The sequence below is a fragment of the Notothenia rossii genome (assembly GCF_949606895.1).
Source record: "Notothenia rossii genome assembly, chromosome: 8".
Taxonomy (NCBI): Eukaryota; Metazoa; Chordata; class Actinopteri; order Perciformes; family Nototheniidae; genus Notothenia; species Notothenia rossii.
Window position 1 is genome coordinate 14,762,777 of NC_136906.1, and position 20,379 is coordinate 14,783,155.

General features: G+C 40.6%; 1 protein-coding gene across 5 annotated transcripts in view; it reads left to right on the forward strand.

Moving 5' to 3' along the window:
- The first annotated feature begins 373 nt into the window (after positions 1–373).
- The window catches only part of LOC307015887 (uncharacterized protein), a 138,374-nt gene continuing 118,368 nt past the window's right edge, over positions 374–20,379 (forward strand). For 2 of the 5 annotated variants that reach the window (XR_013801669.1, XM_079644834.1), the window contains exon 1: positions 374–830. Coding sequence is in view for 1 of the 5 variants with exons in the window: in XM_079644834.1 (XP_079500960.1) it covers positions 772–830 (59 nt within the window). In the remaining 4 variants the exon portion in view is untranslated. The remainder of the gene's footprint in view (positions 831–20,379) is intronic. The other 3 variants (XR_013801670.1, XR_013801671.1, XR_013801672.1) reach the window with 2 other exon arrangements.

The window sequence follows — 20,379 nt, forward strand, 5'->3', positions numbered from 1 at the left end:
GCTATTGCAATTCTTTGCATACATTCATATCTGAAGTAAATCATTGTTCTCCTGATTTACCTCCTCCATTGTTCTCATTTGTTTCAAGGTGAGTCCAGTAATACAGCACCAGCAGCATATGGATTTTCTGACATTCCTGCAAACAGAACCTGTGGAGCTTATATTGTCAGCATTACAGCATAATAACCTTGTAACATATTTTAGATCAGTGCAAATGTGGCTCAGTGTATTGTATCATTACACTGTCTTGTGCAAAATAATGTATACTCAATCTGTCGGGGTTTAGCGAACAGTGAATTATTGGTTCAAAATGTCGTCTATTTTCTCTCTCGCCGCACGGTGGCTCCTGCAGCGTTTATCGGTTAAGGTTTGGGAGCGCAGGACTCGAGAAGCTGGGCTAAAGGCCAACGCCTGATGCAGGTAATGTGGAGCTGACTTCCACTGGGAAACAGAGTAAACACCATAGACTGTATATATAAAGCTAAACACACAAGACCGTCTGACAGACGGTCACCATACGTAACCGAGCAACCAAACTGAAAGTTGCTAGAAACAGGCTAACGTTAGTGAATTTACATATTACTACAATATAATGCTACGTCAAGACACTTATAAGCAGTTGTGGAGTAGGTTAGCTTCTACAACTCGCTAATAGATTAACTGACGTTAAGTAGCCTATTCAACCTAGCTTGATTAGCTGCACCTGTGTGCGCGAATTCCACAAATTGTCACTGTGAACATCATCAAAAAGACCTACAACTGCTCTGTACCATGGGATGTAATATCGCCATACAATCAAAGAGGACAACGAAGAAGACACCTGGATTAAGGTAAGACAATTTGCTCAGCTCTTTTACCCTGTTTAAATGCTTTTTTTTGTTTTTATCATCAATGAGTGCAATTTTTGTGGTTCTCTGATGGGGACTTTTCTGTGTACAGTTTGTGTGTATCAGTGACTGATTTGGCAGACACCTACCAACAGATATATGGTGGTTTACTGTGCGTAGACCAAGTGGCTTTGTCAGCTTTAATGATGCCCTTCATATGATTTATTTTCGCTGATTAAAATCTGTATTGGGTGAATATGGGTGGAACGTGTTTTTGGCTGGAAGTAAGAGTTTCATTGTGCTACCATTATTTATGAGCGGATGCTCTGCACTGTGTGCTGGCCCCCAGGCCTCAGTCTGTGTTCTTGGCAACCTCTTGATGATGTGGGCACCAGAGATGCTTTGTGTGATTCTATGGATGTCTTCAAGGAGCATTTGAAATGTAGCCTAGTAAAAATATCTCATCAAATTAACTCTACATTTAATGAATATTGATTTAGTTTCTGCAGAGTGTTGCACTACTTGGATCTGATTGATTGTTTGTTTATGCAATACCTGAGCTATCAATGTTTTGACATTCCATACTTTTTTTATTAAAATCTGTAAGGAGGGTAAACTTATCGAATACAATCATATTTTATTTGACTGATTTAAATACAAAGCAAGAAGCTGTATGGTGTACTGCAAAACAACAGTTATACTTCCACCTCTCCTCCAAAGTCATTTTCATACTGTCCCATTGCATCACACTAAATGGCTATCACTACAGCGTGATGCACCTCGGAAAGTTGTCACAGTCACTTCCGTCCCCTGAAGGACTCTCGCCACTCTTGTGTGTCCTCCATGCTGACTCAACCACTTCCCTTCCTGTCAACCCCCCTTCACCTCTCTCCCTTTTCATCTGTGAGCCACAGGCTTTATCTGGCTGGGAGAGGATTTGGCAACAACCGGATTTAAAACAGCTGTGCCATGAGAGAAAGAATGAATGGAGTGCAATGTATCCCAGAAAAAAGACAATGATACCGGGACACAGATGTTCCTCCACTTGTTAATTTGTCTGAGCAGATACATGCCACAAGCTGTGTGGATTGGTGACCAATTAGTGGAAGACGATATCTTTAATAAAGAGACGTGGTGGAATTGTGATGCAGTAAGGTTGTTGTAAGGAAACTTTATTTAAATATATTTTTTTGTATAGAGCACTCTTAAAAACAGCGAAGGTGAACAAGAAAAAAAGCTGGCAAAGAAATGCAGTATGAAAAAAACAAAACATGCGTGTTTCTGCTTCAAGGTAACCCATAGCTAAAATAAGTATGCCAACTCTTCCCTTTTCAAACCTTTTTATATGGCCTAACTTTTAACACAAACTTTCAATGGTTTTCAAGGACCCTTTACACCTTGAACTCTATTCATGATCAAAATGTAATTTGATTCCTTAAATTCATCCATCACAGGCAGCTTTAACAATAAAGAAAAACTGAATGAATGTCTTTGAACCTCTGATGTATTTTGGACCAAGTACCCATCCATTTAAAGTCGGACACAAAGTGTTTGCCACATTCATCGACACAATACAAGAATACCAATGACGAAGAGCAGCAGATCACAATGCCTCAGGCTGGCTGACTTTGTTCCATTTTTCAGGGATTTGAAAATCACAACTAAACTACATTCCTATTGTAAAGCTGCCAATCCTTTTCAAACGCCTTATTGAATCTATTTAGGCTCACTTATTTTGAACTTTATTTTTGTATCAGAATGTTCTATCTAAACTAGCCTATATATGGAACAACGTAGTAACCTGCTGTTTGAAGAACTAATTTCTGTTTATGCAAGAGAAAGTAATCCGTGATTTTATTATTTCATATCTTGAAAATGCAGTCCCCCTGACAGAAAGATCCTCATTACACATATCCTTGTTTCACTTTACTGGTTCCCCGTCTCATTGGAAATTGAATTTCACCATTTAGCTAATGAATTAAAAGGCTTATCTAGGCCTTGCGCCTACAGTCATTAATGACATTTCACTCCCGCGTGAGCCACTTAACATCTTGAAATCCTCAGGCAGAGCGCTTCTGGCTGCATCTCAAACTGGAGATTTCTGCCACTGTGGAGAATTGTTTCCATGTGTTGTTACATTACTTTCTTTCGTGGGTTTTCAGTTTACCACAGGAGATGTGTAGACTTTCCCTGCTCTGTTGGTGCATTTACATTTCAACCAGTGGTTTTCTAGGATACTTAAACACATGTAACTTTTTTTTAACATTGAACAACACAGTGTTATGCAACGACATTCAGTTATTGTCTCATTTGGCGATAAGAAAAGCACAAATAAGTCAAAGTATTGTTTATCGTGGAGTGTGTGGATTATGAGCCTGGTTTTCGTCCTGTATACCCACATAACTGCCAGCAAACACTTTAATCCTGCCATGTTCATCCATTGTCCTTATATCCATGTCATTTGCTAAAACTGTTAAACACATGAGTGTTAATTATTTAGGTTAAAAAAAACTGCCCTCTTCAGAAGAAACTGCACACATCACATCTGGGTTTCTGTTTTGTTATCAAGAGTTTCTTTCTCTGCCCAGCTCTGTCGCACCTTGCCCTGGTGGCAGGTGTGCATCCACATCTGTATGTTTTTGAAAAGGTTTTGTGGACAGTTGGCATAAAATAACACCCACTGGCTCTGAATGCCACAGTGATATAGCATTCTTTTTGTCCTCTCTGCCTCTCCCTAACTCTCTGCATCCACATCAGATATTCTTTTATAGCAGTCTCAGAGGGACAGGGGAGGGAGGCTGCGCACTGAGTACTGACCCGCACTGAAGGCAGACATCCTCCTCCCTTCCCTGCTCTAATTCCTAGTTTTACCCACATTTACACACACACACACGCAGCTCAAAGTGTGCACACGCTCCACCGGAAGATGTTTTATTTATGTTTTGTAACCACACATTAAACCAGTGCTTATTTTATTTGGCAGTTTGAATCTCACCTGTTTGAAATTTCTCTGTGTGTGTTATATATTTTTTTACCTGCCTTATTATTTTCATCTGCAACTGAAGTGTTCTCCCTCACTTTCTTTCTTATTAATTCAGGCCACATGTCCAAGTAGATAATCCTCATCATTTGTGCAAGAGACTTGTTTGTTTGCCCTCTTGTCTTTCCGTCTTGCTCTCTGCTGGCTTAGTTCTGCTGATGCTCTGCTGCTGCCTGCTTAAAGGTCTCCACATGCCTCTAATTGAAGGCTTTGATGTGACAGACAAAAAAAACACACATGCACTGCTGAACTAACTCATTAGTATTAAGTGCATTTTCATGTTTTCTCCTGCATTATTGCTATCTGTTGGAGTGTCCACCTTTTTGTTTAATAAATGACTCACTGATGAGTCATGGTTGTTGATGGTTGTTGATGGTTCTTGTTGCAATGCCCCTGAAGAAAGAAAATCCACCTGTGAATGGATAAATAAAATGAGGTCAGAGAAAACGGGGCAGGTCACCACATCCCACATTTTCTAGGCTTCTGTTTTCAAAGCCTTGCACCATAAACCATGAATATTATTCACTTTGTTGCATGAAGTATATCATATTAGAGGATTATTAGGGGATCATCAGGATTATCTAACTGCCAAGACATTTAGTCCTCTGTTTTGATAATTCATTGTTTCAATAAGATGTATCCCCATAGCCTGAGATTATTGTTGTTGTTCTCATGTGTCATAAAAATGTTATCTAAAAATAAGACTGAATAGGCAGAACCACTATGGCACTCACCCACATGTTTCTTCACTATAACCCAACGCAGGGCCCTTTTATTTTTTCTCCCATGTTGTAAATCTGCTCAATCCACTGCGTCAGGTAACATGATGCCTGTCACTACCCGATCTGCAGCCCTGCCCGATCTGCAGTGCGCATGTGCAAGATGGTCCGCCATATTTGACAACTATATACGGCAACCCAAGTAGGACACTTGACACAGTGGCTTTTGGCAAAAGACAAAAAGAAAACTCGAGAGAGATGAGTTATTGTTATTACAATGTGACTTCACTATTATTTAACAACTCTTTTTATTGGGTTCTTTTATTTGGGGTTAAGTACATTGTCAGAATAAGTGAGAAATGGATTTGACTTCTGTTAGACAGCTATCATACTGAATAAATATTTACTGTGAATGTATGCAAAAATGTATGGTGTAGTGATCACTGGTTTACATAATTCACCACGGAACTGTGGGGTAGGGGTATTGTTTCCGCACGGACATATATGTGGTTACCTTTTATATATGTTGTGTCCTCCTGGCTCTTTCTCTTGTCTTCCGGGCTGCGACCCGACAACATGCCCTTTTCTGCTCTTGAATAAAGACAACTTTGCACCTTCAATGCACCGCCTCTACACCGGCACTACAATGGCATATATATACATACACACAGTGGGGCAAAAAAGTATTTAGCCAGCCTCCAATTGTGCAAGTTCTCCCACTTAAAAAGATGAGAGGTCTGTCATTTTCATCCGAGGTATACCTCAACTATGAGAGACAAAATGAGAAAAACAAATCCAGAAAATCACATTTTAAAGAATTTATTTGCAAATTATGGTGGAAAATAAGTATTTGGTCAATAACAAAAGTTCATCTCAATACTTTGTTATATACCCTTTGTTGGCAATGACAGAGGTCAAAGGTTTTCAGTAAGTCTTCACAAGGTTTTCACACACTGTTGCTGGTATTTTGGCCCATTCCTCCATGCAGATCTCCTCTAGAGCAGTGATGTTTTGGGGCTGTCGCTGGGCAACACGGACTTTCAACTCCCTCCAAAGATTTTCTATGGGGTTGAGATCTGGAGACTGGCTAGGCCACTCCAGGACCTTGAAATGCTTCTTACGAAGCCACTCCTGCGTTGCCCGGGCGGTGTGTTTGGGATCATTGTCATGCTGAAAGACCCAGCCACGTTTCATCTTCAATGCCCTTGCTGATGGAAGGAGGTCCTCACTCAAAATCTCACGATACATGGCCCCATTCATTCTTTCCTTTACACGGATCAGTCGTCCTGGTCCCTTTGCAGAAAAACAGCCCCAAAGCATGATGTTTCCCCCCCTCATGTTTCACAGTAGGTATGGTGTTCTTTGGATGCAACTCAGCATTCTTTCTCCTCCAAACACGTCTAGTTGAGTTTTTACCAAAAAGTTCTATTTTGGTTTAATCTGACCATATGACATTCCCCCAATCCTCTTCTGTATCATCTAAATGCTCTCTAGCAAACTTCAGACGGGCCTGGACATGTACTGGCTTAAGCAGGGGGACACGTCTGGCACTGCAGGATTTGAGTCCCTGGCGGCGTAGTGTGTTACTGATGGTAGCCTTTGTTACATTGGTCCCAGCTCTCTGCAGGTCATTGACTAGGTCCCCCCGTGTGGTTCTGGGATTTTTGCTCACCGTTCTTGTCATCATTTTGACCCCACGGGGTGAGATCTTGCGTGGAGCCCCAGATCGAGGGAGATTATCAGTGGTCTTGTATGTCTTCCATTTTCTAATAATTGCTCCCACAGTTGATTTCTTCACACCAAGCTGCTTACCTATTGCAGATTCAGTCTTCCCAGCCTGGTGCAGGTCTACCATTTTGTTTCTGGTGTCCTTTGACAGCTCTTTGGTCTTGGCCATAGTGGAGTTTGGAGTGTGACTGTTTGAGGTTGTGGACAGGTGTCTTTTATACTGATAACGAGTTTAAACAGGTGCCATTAATACAGTTAACAAGTGGAGGACAGAGGAGGCTCTTAAAGAAGAAGTTACAGGTCTGTGAGAGCCAGAAATCTTGTTTGTTTGTCGGTGACCAAATACTTATTTTACCGAGGAATTTACCAATTAATTCACTAAAAATCCTACAATGTGATTTCCTGGATTCTTTCCCCACATTCTGTCTCTCATAGGTGAAGTGTACCTAGGATGAAAATTACAGGCCTCTCATCTTTTTAAGTGGGAGAACTTGCACAATTGGTGGCTGACTAAATACTTTTTTGCCCCACTGTATACTCATTTACCTGCTTCTCGTGGTTTCCTTGCGTCTCTCCATGCTTCCCTGGTGGGAGGGACTAAACGCAGGGAAACGACGCAAGTGAGGGACGCAAGGATTCCATTTAATCGACCTGAGATGCAGCCTGAGATCCTGTTGCCGCCCGTCTGTATCTATTTCTTGGCTCCTCCTTTCAATGGCGGCTGACGTAGGGGTCCGCCCTCCTCTCTCTCCAATGTCCGATATCACGCACAACAGAGGACTTAGACGTTGTGTGGTTATTGTATAACTCCGCACGCCTTTTCTCCTCATACACTCTTTCATTACTTTTTATTTAATGCATTTTTTAACGGCTGTAATCGTTGTTAACGTAAAACCGGAAGTGACGTCACTGTTGATATACGGAGACTCCTTCCAGTAAAGCTTTAGCAACAACGTTAGCCACAAGCCAATGCTAACCGGAAATGTTTTCAGAATAAAACAGTTTTAAGCTTACTGTATGTTTAAACTAAATTGCATCATTAAACATTGATTTTAATTCGAAAACTCGAAAATCCTTCTTCGTAGTACAGGCCTCTGGTTAGCGGCTCACCATAAGTTACCATGGAGATCTAGCCCGCTAAAAAGAGAACCAGCGTCGTAGGACCGGAAACCCCGGCCTCTGAATCTGAACTGCTGTCCCTACCTGGATCTGACTGAATGAAATCTAATGTGCGTCACATCATGGTCGAAACTCCGATCTGCTAATTAAGGTCAATATCTGTGCAAATCCGGCTCATAAAGATGTGCATCCTTGAATGACAAGGAGGAGATTGACACTTTGATTATAGAAAAGCCTTGAACCCAACAGATTTCTGCTCACACACACACACACACACACACACACACACACACACACACACACACACACACACACACACACACACACACACACACACACACACACACACACACACACACACACACACACACACACTTGAGGTTTGAGAAGTTTTTTGGAAACTGTGAAACTGTGGCTGTCAGAAAGTATCAATATCAGTTTGTCTCTTCTCTCTTACTTTTTCTGTATCTCTGACTGCTGGTGTGGATCTTGCAGTTTGACGTGAACTTAAAGGGAGACCATCTTCTGCAGCCGAGCTCTGTGTGTGAAGAAGAATCTGTGACTTACCACTGAGTCACTGTGTTGGTGTGTATTCACTGCGTGTACGTGCGTAAATGTGTATTTGATGTTCTCGCTCTCTATGACTGCGGCTTGGTATCATTGTCTGCGAGTGCTGCTGGGAGGACTTGTGTGGCTCCTCATCCGCTGTGTGCTGACAGAAGGGGACTGCTGTGTGACAACTCATTGATGTCTGGGTGATCTAAGAAGATACTTTCTGCTCTTTATCGCATTCTCACTCTGTGTGTGCATGCAAGAAAAACTAAGCAAGTTTGAAACAAGAGTTATGGCTGATTTTGTTTTACAGAGCAATTCAGAACTATGTACCAGTGGCTTCTATTGCATCCACAAATGTGTCTTTAACTTCATCTGCATCCCCACATAAACTTCTCATTGAAATTCTAACGTTTCTACAGAATGTATGAGAGGGAGGAGGAGTAGCTGAACACGATGGAAACTGCTTTCTCAACCTGAAATAAGAATAGATGAAGTGACAAACTGGCATGCGGCATATTCAGTTGTTTACTCCCACTCATGTAAACAGATACATTCCATACACAAATGAACAGGTGTGCACTTTGCAAGGATAAAAAACATAAACCTGCAGGTGTTTGAAGCAGAAACCAAGTAGTTCAACCTTTTGACTACACAGTTTTTCTCACTACTTAAAGTACAAAAAAACTACTCAAAATTGCAGTTAAACCATTTGTTAGCCTGTGTGGACATTGGACAATATTTGAATAAGATTGACCCAATCACATTAGTGGGGAATAAGATTTGGTCAAAAACTATACATGCATTGTGATGTGAAACAATGGTTTAGTCAGATAGGCTAAAGTTCTACAGCATGGTACCATCAGCATTAGATTTTTTTCACAGCTTTCAACTGACATTTTACAAGAACGTATTTGTTGATGACTCAGAGTGCTACTTTGATCTTTCAGTTGTGTGTCTGGCCTCTCCTGTCAACTTTCTCTGCGATGCTGTAGCGTTTATCGTCCAACTATGTATTGATAACACAAAATTATTTATTTAGTGTTTTTATTTAATGAGACCAGGCACTGACGGCCTACGCGAATATAAACTATTGTTTTTTTTCTTTAAAGGCTATCAGTAATGTTATCAGTGTGTGCTGAACAACAATAACACCGACTAACGTGGCAAGCTTAACATGAATTAAAGATTTTATCTGTATGATATATTAATGTCTTCTGCAATAGCCCTCGTTGAAAGCCAATACGTTGACTTGATCATAGGATTTAAAAGTAAGAGGCCTATTCTCATGGTCAAATCATGGGTGACGCAATTCGGTAGTGTTCAGTTAATTTGTAAAATGAACAAAGTTGCCAGTATAAACAGAGCCAAGCACGAAGATTTGGCATCAGTTCAGTCAGCACTGCGGGAGTAACAACGCTGATACAAAGTCTCTGTTAAGACAACATCATAATTAATACTGCGGTAGCCCGTGACAGCATATGAAATGGTCAGATAGTACAGATAGAATTGTATTTTAATTAAAGATCGAAGACGTTATTAGCTTATGTAACTAGGTCGTCACCTCCTCTGTTATAAAAAACCTCAGCTACCGACGCCATGCAGCGTAATATGCTTCCATGCATATTGTAAATACACAATCAATTAAGCAGTCCTTCAAATTTCACTGTTACTGACTAAAAAGTGCTGTTCTAACCGGACGAGCCCACAGCCAAAGGTTAGTTGTCTTTGTAGTTGAGTACTATTAACAGTAGCACATTATTCTTAAAAGCTCGCTTCTAAGGAGGGCGCATGTTACTGACGTCAATGCAAAAACAAACACTTTCAAATGAGCTCCAACTAATCCCAGTTTTTGTTGGATTATTAATGTATGCACAGAGACCAGATATGGGTATTGTAAAGGAAGAGACGTGAAGTCAATTCAAGACAAGACAGATAAAAAAAAGGTGAAATAAAAGTTGACAAGAAGTTCAACAAGGCAGACAACTTTGAAAATGCAATTTTGTCAAATTCAGTTGACAAAAAATAAGGAACATAAGCTGTAATAAAAGAAAGAATTCCAGAAATATTGTGAATTACAACAATGATTGATTGCAGAAGGAGAGCATACAAATAAATGAAAGCAGTGGGGAAGAAGAAAGTAGATTAATCTTATTTGAGCTCATTCAACCAATTAAAGCGACTCCCGCTCTGTCTGTGCGTGTTTCTGTCTGTGCCCGCTCAGCAAGCCTTACACCCTGTGCCACCCGAGCTCACAGTACCTGAAGCGAGGAGCTATTTAAGCACCCAGTGAATTATTCAGAAACCTCAGCGCTGTGCTGAACAAACTCTAAAACTGATTCTACCTGAACTTTTTCATATTTGCTCCTATGTCTTTTTGTATTTCGTTCCTCTTATACTATCTTTCTCTACTCTTTGTGCACTTACTTATCTATTACAAACAGATTGGAAACAAGGCACACCATAACAGGACTAAGTGAGATGAAGGCAGCATGAGTAGGCTGGGGTTGTACACAGGAGAGTTGTCCTTAGTTATCTCCAATCTAGATACTGTAAGCATAAGAATATATCCGACTTGAGGCGGAAGACTTAAAGAATAAGGCACATTCTGAGATCCAGTGCACGCTCTATTGATCTATTACAGTGAGCAATGGAACACACAGGGTGGAAAATGTGATGGGATTGTTTTCCGTCTGCTTGCGAAATATCCCCACGGCCACACAAGACAGTGATTATGTCCTAAATGGGATTGTATTAATAAAAGAGATTTTGACGATGCCAGATCTTCAATATCACACTCAATATACACAATATAACACTCGCAGCAGAAGAGCCACATTTGCAACTTTCATAATACCTCAATGCCTCCCGTTCCTTTGTTCTCTGACCCAGTTTGCCTCTCTCTCCATCCGCTCAACGGGCCACCTCCAGACTCACCTCAGGGGCGCCATCCCTCTGGCCTGTAATCCTTTCTCCACGCAGGGTGCAAACAATAACCGTTGAAGTTAATTCGTCCTTATTTCCCTCGTGTGCCGCGTTGAGTGTGATTTTCAATAAAAAAAGATTTAGTGTCCTCAATAAAAAAAAAAAAAGAAGGTCTTAAACCTTTTAAGCTATGTTCTTTCATTCTTACACCTCATATTGTCAATGCCATTTTTCAATGTTGGTCTGCAGCGAACAAGGACGTTTTTATTACTATTGTGTTTTACAATGTATCAGCCCGTCAGAAATCATGTGGGTGTCTCTCAAAACTCACAATTGAACAAAACACAAAGGACATGCTTGGGTACAGTAGTGGTGAAGTTTTGTACTCATTGGATATCTCTGTCGCCTGTATGAGTCACAAAAAGTGTGCATCTTTTTTTAAAACTAGAGAAAAGTTCTCGGATTTTTTTTGTTTTTGATTTTGTAGAATTTCCTCTCAACCTCGCTGTTGTGCTGCAGGCTGACAGCGGGCTCCAGCTGCCAGTGGGGTTCAGGTAAAATAATTTTCCTCCAAACATCACACACATCCATCCATCAGCTATACCAACCACCCTGCCATCCAACCCTTCCCTCTCTATTTGTCAGATTCAAATGCTTTCTAGAGAAAGGCTGTCTGCAGAGTGAGGAACCTTTCAAGTCTGGCTTTGGCAAAACCGTAGAAAATACAAGTTATTTTGTATTGTGCTCTGGGGAAGGCTCTACAATCGCCTTCTCAAGGCACCACAACAGCTTCCTCTTTGAAGAACAAAGACATGTGTCCCCACCTCTCTCACAGAGAAGGACTCTCAAACATTCTAACAATGAAAATAAAATCTGGTGCTCCTTGGGTTTTATTCATGATAGTGTAGTTTTAGTCATTGCCAAGTATTTTCTGAGTGATGGAGAGGTAATTGCAAATGTTTTTTTTTGCCATTTAGACCAATCAAAAATAGCCCTGGCCAAGATCTGGTTATTTGCATTACTGGACTGGACACAATGCAAAAACATTCATATGAACTAAAAAGGACGAGTATGCCACTCAATATATCCTTGAGCTCTAACTAAACCAACTAGGGACCTGATGTATGAATGATGTATTCATCCTTTCGTACACATAAGCTGGGATTTATAAGGTCTGAACATATTGTACGCTCAGTTATCTAGCAAGAGGAAATTGAAGAGTTGAAATTCTCCACCCTACATTCATTTACCTTACATTATAGTTAACACATACACAAAAACAGCAGAATTAGGGCCACAAAATAATGGTAAATCTGCAAAAACCTATTCAAATATATTGATGTATGTGTATTTCACACTGTAATTGTTTTTCAATAACTGCAACCTGTACTGATTTGTTTTTACGTTCCTTAATTTCTTTGCTCAAGAAACTCAAATTACAAGTTCAGCCACCAGATGAAGAGAAACAACATAATTAGTCAAGTTGAATGATATACTTGCCTTTTTTGAACATGAATGTACTGTTAGCATGTGACAATATCACTTTTTCTTCTGTACACCCTAGATTCAGCAGACCACATTTTCAGAAAGGAGTCTCCACCCATTCATCTATCTGGCAATCCATCGGCGTGTCCATCGGAATACTTTCTGTTGGTTTGTCCTTATATAATTGGAAGTTGGCTAAAGTTTCAGTAATGAAGAGGTGTTTTGTGGATTCAGCATGAGTGTCAGGTTAGCATAAGGGAGAGTGTGTGGGAGATGTCTACAGAGGGCTGTTAAATAGAGAGAAGAAAATTACTAAGTGTATAATCATGACTGCCTAACAGTTTGTTTAAACGCAACCACACTGAATGCTGCCTCGGAGTGGTGAGGCATGTTAATGTGCTGCTGTGGTTAGGAGATGATACACATACTACAGACAAACAAACTCAATTGAGATGTCGTTATTAAACATCCCGTTGTTAAGAAAAAATCTGATATGAAAAATAGATTGTTTCACAGAATAACTACAAGAGAGAATATAGTGTCAGTGATCATTATGCACGATCTCTCCCACAACAAGAGACGATAATAACATCGTTAGTAACACCATTGTAGAGAGCAAAAAGAATCACTTGCAAGTTTACATGTTTGGCATTAAAAAACCATTGACTAGTCTTGTCAATATTTGAGCTCCCCTGCTGCGACTGCATCCTTGAACAGAGTGCACTGAGTGTGTTCTGAGCACTTCTCCAGGGTGATGCTGCAAATAAACAAACGGGATGGAGCTCGTTCACAAACATTCTAGATTTAGTTAGTCAATAAAAAGCACACATCGAATAAGTGAATGGATTATTTTTTAAGCTATGGTAGATTTACTAACTTGCTTTCATGATTTCAAGGTAGTGGCGCATATAAGCTACATGGAAGATATTTAACATTTTAAGACTAAAGCTAAGGCTCTCGTGTGTTTCTGTATTATCAGATGTCTAGGCATTTCAGATTTGACAAATGGGACCAGGCAAAGGAGGGACATATTCCCAAGGTGACATTTCCTGTTTAAAATTGTTCAGGCATAAAGGTGGTATACATTGATTCCATTCTTTTCAAGAATTGCTATCAATATAAAAAAAAAAAATACAAATAGGGAAACCTTCCCCCATCACACACACCAACACACACATATAGAGAGATTGATCTTTGTACAAGACAGATTTTAATTGATCAGAGCAATATTGTTATGTCTGCACAATGGCCCATAGCCCAACATAGCCCAACCCACCTTATGATGGCATCATTTCAGTATGGTCATGTGTGTCCTTTCTAAGCATTGCAGTCTCCTGAGGAAATGGCAGTACACTGGAGGACAGCCTTTTTGCAGTTGCAATGCGTAGTACACCCTTTTTCAACAGCCACAATGGATTACTGTAGCAGCTCTGTGTGCCATCTGGGAAGGGTAGACAACATTGGCTGTATTTCCATTACTTTCTTCACCCAGCCCCAACCAGAATGGCTTGGCAGCTCACGGTCAGGTTCAAAGGCCATTCAGATGACTTGACGCCTTAATAATTGCCTAACTGGTTTGAGCAATGTAAACTCCACTCCTCAATGAGTAAAGGAAACTGTTGCAACAAGGTTTCTTTGATAAAGCAAGAGGATCTTTCTGTTGTTTTTTCTCATCTCCCTGCTACTTTTAAGCTAAGCTACGTCGTGCTGTCTACAAGCGTCAGGCTCCACTGAAGCTACACAAGCTTCCTTGATCTGCAGCTCCTTTAAACTGCTGGCTCCCAGTAAGCTACTTTGTGTTGTCATTTAGCTACAGACAACACATTTTGATCATTTAAATGATAAGCTTATTAACTTATGTGTACCTTATGTGTACCTATTTGACTAACAGCTCTGTTTGCTAACGGCAGAGTAGTGGCACGAGTACAAAATTATCGTCCAGTAGATTGTTGTGGCATGTCTAGATCAATGTAGATGACACACAAAGAAAAATTGTTGATTCGCAAAGGCTTTGGTACATCACACTCTAGTTTGTCTGTTTGATACTTAATAGGCCAGGGGTACTCAAATACAAATGTTAAAGGTCCAAAAAAATGTTTTTAATAAGACAAAGGTCCGATGATTACGGTCATTCAACATTTTAAACAATTGCAACAAGATTCTTAACACGAGGTTGCAAAAACAAAAATAATCTGTGTGCAGCAGTTTTCATTGTTATTGCGTCTGTGCTTGATCCCTCAGAGTCGCAGAGCTGCACAGTTATGAATAAAGGCAGCCGCACCCTCTTTCATTCAGCATTCCCATCATTGCTTTATAAGTGTCTTGCCCCCTTGTGTGTCCACTGAGGTTCGTCAGGCCCAACTCATCTTCAACAAACTCCCCCTTTGCCTCATCATAAAAACTCACAAACACCAGCAACTGAGCATTGTCAGTGGTGCCAGTGGACTCATCCACAGCTAAGGAAATGCACTGTGCATTTTGTATTCCATCACAAAGCTGATTAATCAAATCACCAGCCAGTATTTATGTTCTTCTGGTTGCTGTGGAATCTGAGAGGGGGATTTGCTTTATTTGACCTGTCATTTCCTCTTTTTGTTTGCCTTCAAACATGGTCTCCATCACTTCAGTCATGCATTATTTTATACTTCAGTTATTATCCAGTGGAAAGTCCTTACCTACTGGCCTAGTTAAAAAAAAGTGGTTACTTTTTTTGGGCTGGGCAGTGTAGTTTTACACACCGTCTTATTTGACTTTCTCAGGACTTAGAACAGTTTTTTGGGGGCAGACCCCCACAAAGAAAAAACTCGTAAGGTCATCATCTTAACAGTTTTGTATGCTCATCCCGTGAGCAGAGCATCATGTCTATTACAGCTGAATGCCGCGATTACCATTTTGTTCAGCAAAACGCCTCACCAAATTAGTAAGATCCAAAGCTTTAGTGCGTTTTGATTCAATGAACAGCCATTGATTCAATGTACAGCCAAACTTGACAGTCTCTTCTCTGTCATTGTAGACCGCAAATACCTAATTCCTTCAGTACTTAGGTCCGAATCAGTCTATGGTCCGAATGCTTCTCGTTTTGCGCCGTACCGTTCAAATGAAATCGCCGCCAATCATATTTCAACGCTCGCGCCATGGGTTGACGTGCGTTACAAGACGTGTGTCTTGTGCTGCATTCACTTGCACTCGGACATTAGAGACGTTCTCTCATAAATGTCCGATGAGCCACAACTTTTCTTTCAAAACAAAGCTGCCAACTGGGTGGCAAGGCCTATTTTTAGGGTGGCAGTTGCCACCCCATGCCGCCCCGGGGTCCCCGGTAGGTGAAACTAGGCTGCTAGCTACAGTACAGATGCAACTAGATGAGCTGTTAACTCTCGCTCTGACTTTTTTTTTTTTAAACACACATTTTTCCCACCCGCATTCCGCGAAGACCCGCCCTACTGTGCCTCTGATTCGCAGAGTGTTGGTGGGGGGGAAAAAACGCTGACGGGATGCTGAATGTGATTGGACCAATGCGTTGACAGACACACACAGACACACACAGACAGACAGACAGATAGAGCGCTGTTTGTACACAGCGGAGAATTTTGACTCGTTGCGTTGTCTCAAAAATAACACAGATAATACAGATAATACATATGAAAAGTATAATTTCGCTCAGAGTCCAGAGACAGTTGTCGTTCGGTCCGGATCCGGACCGGAGTCCGGACTTTGAGGATGCCTGTAATAGGCTATCTCTGTAGGAAAAAGAAATGACTAAAAATCGTCTTCAAGGCCCCAGTGTCACTTTTTTTCATGTGAAGGTCTGGATGGAGAAATGCCCGGATTTAACTAATGAACATTGCTTGGAGAGCTCTCATTTCATGGCTACTCAAAGTACTGATTAGCTATTCCTTTTTCTGCATTTGAGGCCAATCAAAGAAGCGGAACAAGTTTAATTACTTGATATTTCCTTTCAATCATCAAGAGTTTTTTTGTTCGGTTCACGTTTGTGTTTTCAATTACACTCTTACTCTTGGGGGTTGGGTTTGAAAAAATGCTTCCTCACTGTTGATGACTGCGGTGTGGAGCAATGAGCAAACAAACATAGCTGCTGCAGTCTCTTGATGTTTGGCACATACTGGGATAATAGCTCATTAGGCCTGCAGTCTGTGAATGATAGCTTACAGTGATCATGGTAACCCCTCATTCGCTTTAATTAGGGAAATGCATTCATCTTCTACTGTGTTCTTTGCTCATGCTGGAGTCATCCCTGGGGATTCTCCCACTCTGAATTCCTCTTGCCTGCCTCTACTATCTGTCGTAAGACGATGTAAGAGAAGAGGTGCACATTGTAATACACTTCTCAGTTTTAGAAGCGCTGCCAAGTATAAGTGGAATGAGGGCGGCATAATGATTAAGAAGCCCATATTTTCCATTGCAGATTGAACTCCCGTGATGGTACTGACCTGTTGAGCTGACCTTGAGCTGGAAAATGTTCAATGTTTGCAAATGTGTTGTTGAACTTAACGTCTCACGTTGCTCTTTATCAGTTCACTCAAAACACGTTTTAAGCGCTTTGCAATCTTTGGCCCAAAAACCTACTTCGTTCTTTTCTCTCCTCTACTTTTTTTCCATTACTGTCTTTACCCTGTGAGCATCTGTCAGTTAATGAATTGTACCACTTATACTGTCGGTTTGAAGTCAAAAGCAAGGTTTCTCCTGATGAATGGCATACTGGTTGGACATGATTAACTGAGGAACATGTGCATAATAAGAATAGATGAATCCCACAAAGAAATATCACCTGACTTAGATGGGGCTTTTTTAGGGTCTTTCACTTTATTGTTTGGGTTTTATGGCCCAACATGTGACTGTTTTGGTTTAGTCTCACTGCTCTCATCAACCTCACTTCCATTTGCAGACAGCTGTTTCTGGGCAAAACAGCTGAAAGCAACTTACTGGTGACAAAAAAACGATTGAGCATTCAGCATCCAAAGAGCCAGATATTCCCCTCAGGATTTGGAGACCCAAACACAAAACACAACCAAACGAGTAGTTATGCAACTGTTGGCTATGTTTGCCACATCAACTTTTATAAGGTGATAATGTTATCGTGTGAATGTTGAGATTACAGTCTGTTACACTGCTCCCAGGTGGCTAAGTAAGTGAATTCAAGTTAAAGTAGGGTGGTGATTCAAACCCTAAATCGTAATAAAATTGAAATGCAAGCATTGGGCTTTTGGGATTTTACCGCCATTGACAGCTCCAATTTCTAATGTGTTTTCTGATGACAGTGTGACACATCCTGCTGCAAAAACATACAATCCATTCAAACCACCCAAAAGCTCCTGTCTCTTCTTGTTTGGAAACATTTCAACTTGACAGCCACAATAACCTCTCACATTCTTTTTGAATCACTTTTTTATTTCCAGTTTGTTTTTGTTGATGGACAGCATTTCAAAGTATGGTTGCATCCAATCACACCTCCAAAGCTGGTAATCCTGACAACTGCAAACTGAATATGGACAACATTCAAGACTCAGCCTACTCATATTCAAAAGAAAATATCCCTTAGTCGTTTATTTTATTCCAGCACTGGGCTTTAAAAGTGCAGTGTTGTAATTACTAATGGACCTACTCAGAGAACACTGCTACGTTGACATTTAAACCAGTGTGCTTCTTACAAAAAGTGCTGTACTGAAAACATTTAGCTACATTCTTAAAATACATTTAGTTGTTCTTACTAATAAAGTGTTGTCTTACATTTTTTGGCAAAAGTTTTGGAGTTCCAATGAGTCAATGAGCACCATGCACAGTGTGAAGAATACAAGCCTAAAGGTACAGTATAGTGATCATACAATGATTCTTACGTAACAGAAAGCCATCTATTTGTTAAAATAAGCTGCCATTGCTTGAAATGGTTGAACACACATTTTGGGTGGTTTTAGTTCCTGGTACAACATTGTAAACGCGTGATATTTAGAATGAGGCAGATATGTTTGAAAAGCCACCACAATTAAGGCAATGCCATACTGTATGAAAACCCACAAAAGTATGTGAACAACAGTTAAAACTGCAGGATCTCTTTGACAAGAGTTTGATCTTAAAGCGTCTCCTCTACTGAGCAAAATGAAATCTCACTTTTTTGATAAAAGGGAAATTGAATTCCCTGAGAATGCTCTGCCTACGGCAAGGCAGATAACCGACTGAGCTTAGCGTTTGGTAAACATTTCACTTTTCATCATGAACACCTCTTTTAAATGTGGCTAAGGGGTGTCTACGAGGATTATCAAGTCTTATTTGTTACCATTTGTTACCTTGTGGATAAGGGCAAAACGGTGGCATTGCAGGCATTCTATGTCTAGTAACATCCAACATAACAATGCCGAGATGTCTGAGTTATTGGTTCCTAAAAATTATTGCAAAGTTGTGTGTCAGAAGTACAATATTATCAACTTAAGATTTCCCTATGCTAAATATGTACTCAGATTCACTGTCTTGCTGTAGTAAAAGGTAACAAAACATTGCAGACTGAAACCCTGATGAAACTAAAAGGGCTTGATTTCATATATAACGATGAAAGGAGAAAAAGAAAGCGAAAGATAGCGCTTGATTATGATAAAGGCTCCGCTGTAAATCAAGTACTGTGTCACCGTCATTACTAAAGTATGCTTGGGTGTACTACTGATGAGCTGGAACACTTTGTCTCGCCTCCAAGACACATACAAGCTGAAGTGGATTAATCATTCATGCTAAAGGTGGCCCAGACTGAAGTGGCAGGCAGCAGCGGCAGTGTCTCGTGTGCATCCCAGAAAACCTTTGGACCTCCACTGTTTCTTTGAAGCATCCCATCTCTTCCCCTGTCTTTTCAAACTGAGCTGAAATATTGATCAGCACTCGCGTCTGTATTCTCACCCAAATCACAACACTAATCAGTGCAGTGGATTGCTCTTCATGCAATTTCATTTATTTCTCACAACACACTAAGTTTCTTTCCATATGGGATCCATTGAATCTCTGCGTGGACTACATCCAAATTATAAACTTAATATATATTGGCAAACATAGTGCAGAGAGTGCCAAGAATGATTTTGCAGATTCTTTAGGACTACTGGCGCTCTTGTTATTACTTTTGTCTTTTGTCTCAGTGCAAGGACACAAGATAAAGGAAGGCACATTTGTTGACAATTTCGTTATTAACCCGGCGCTCATGTTCCACTAAAAGAGGAAGCGGATAAGGTTGTACTGTATCTGTGCCTGCCTCTGCCTCTAGCTGCGAACAAACATCTTTCTGAGCATGCATGATGTTTGCTTGGCCCCTTTGCATTTAGACACTGAATGTTTCTGCATGTTTTTTTATTTGTCTTAAGATTTGTTTTGCTCAAACCAAACCGAGCCTGCCTGTCCTGATTCACTGCGATGACACTTTGGCCAATTTACTGTGGACTTGACGCCCTGCCCCACAACGGAAAGTTTTGTATGTTGTTTGTTTTTGAAAAGATCCCATGTGGTCGGAAGAAAAAATGGGGTTGCTGAAAGATTCATAGAACCCTCGCTCAACAGGCGTTTCCATGGCAACACAACAGTCTCTGGCTAAAAGAACCGAAGGCCTCGATGCAGACGCAGTTCCACCACCTCAAAGACCTTTTGATATGTGTGTACAGGCAGCAGCACACAGCCCGTTCTGTGTGTGTTCACGTATTGTATCCGGACATTTCTGCACTCATTTCATTCCTCCCTATTGGAAACCAGTTGAATAAATCCTGGCTTTCCAAAAAAAAAAAACTTGACTTGATTTCTTACGACTCGAAGGCAAACATTGTTTTCCTCATTTGAATTCAGTAAATGAGTTAAAACAGATTTACAAGGCGTTACACAACTGATTAGATGTAATAACCTGGATACTGAATGTTTGGGCAAACGTGGGCAAATTGAGTTTTCAGTGATAATCTGCAAATGTGTCTTCCCTCACACACATACTGTACAGGGACAAACAAAC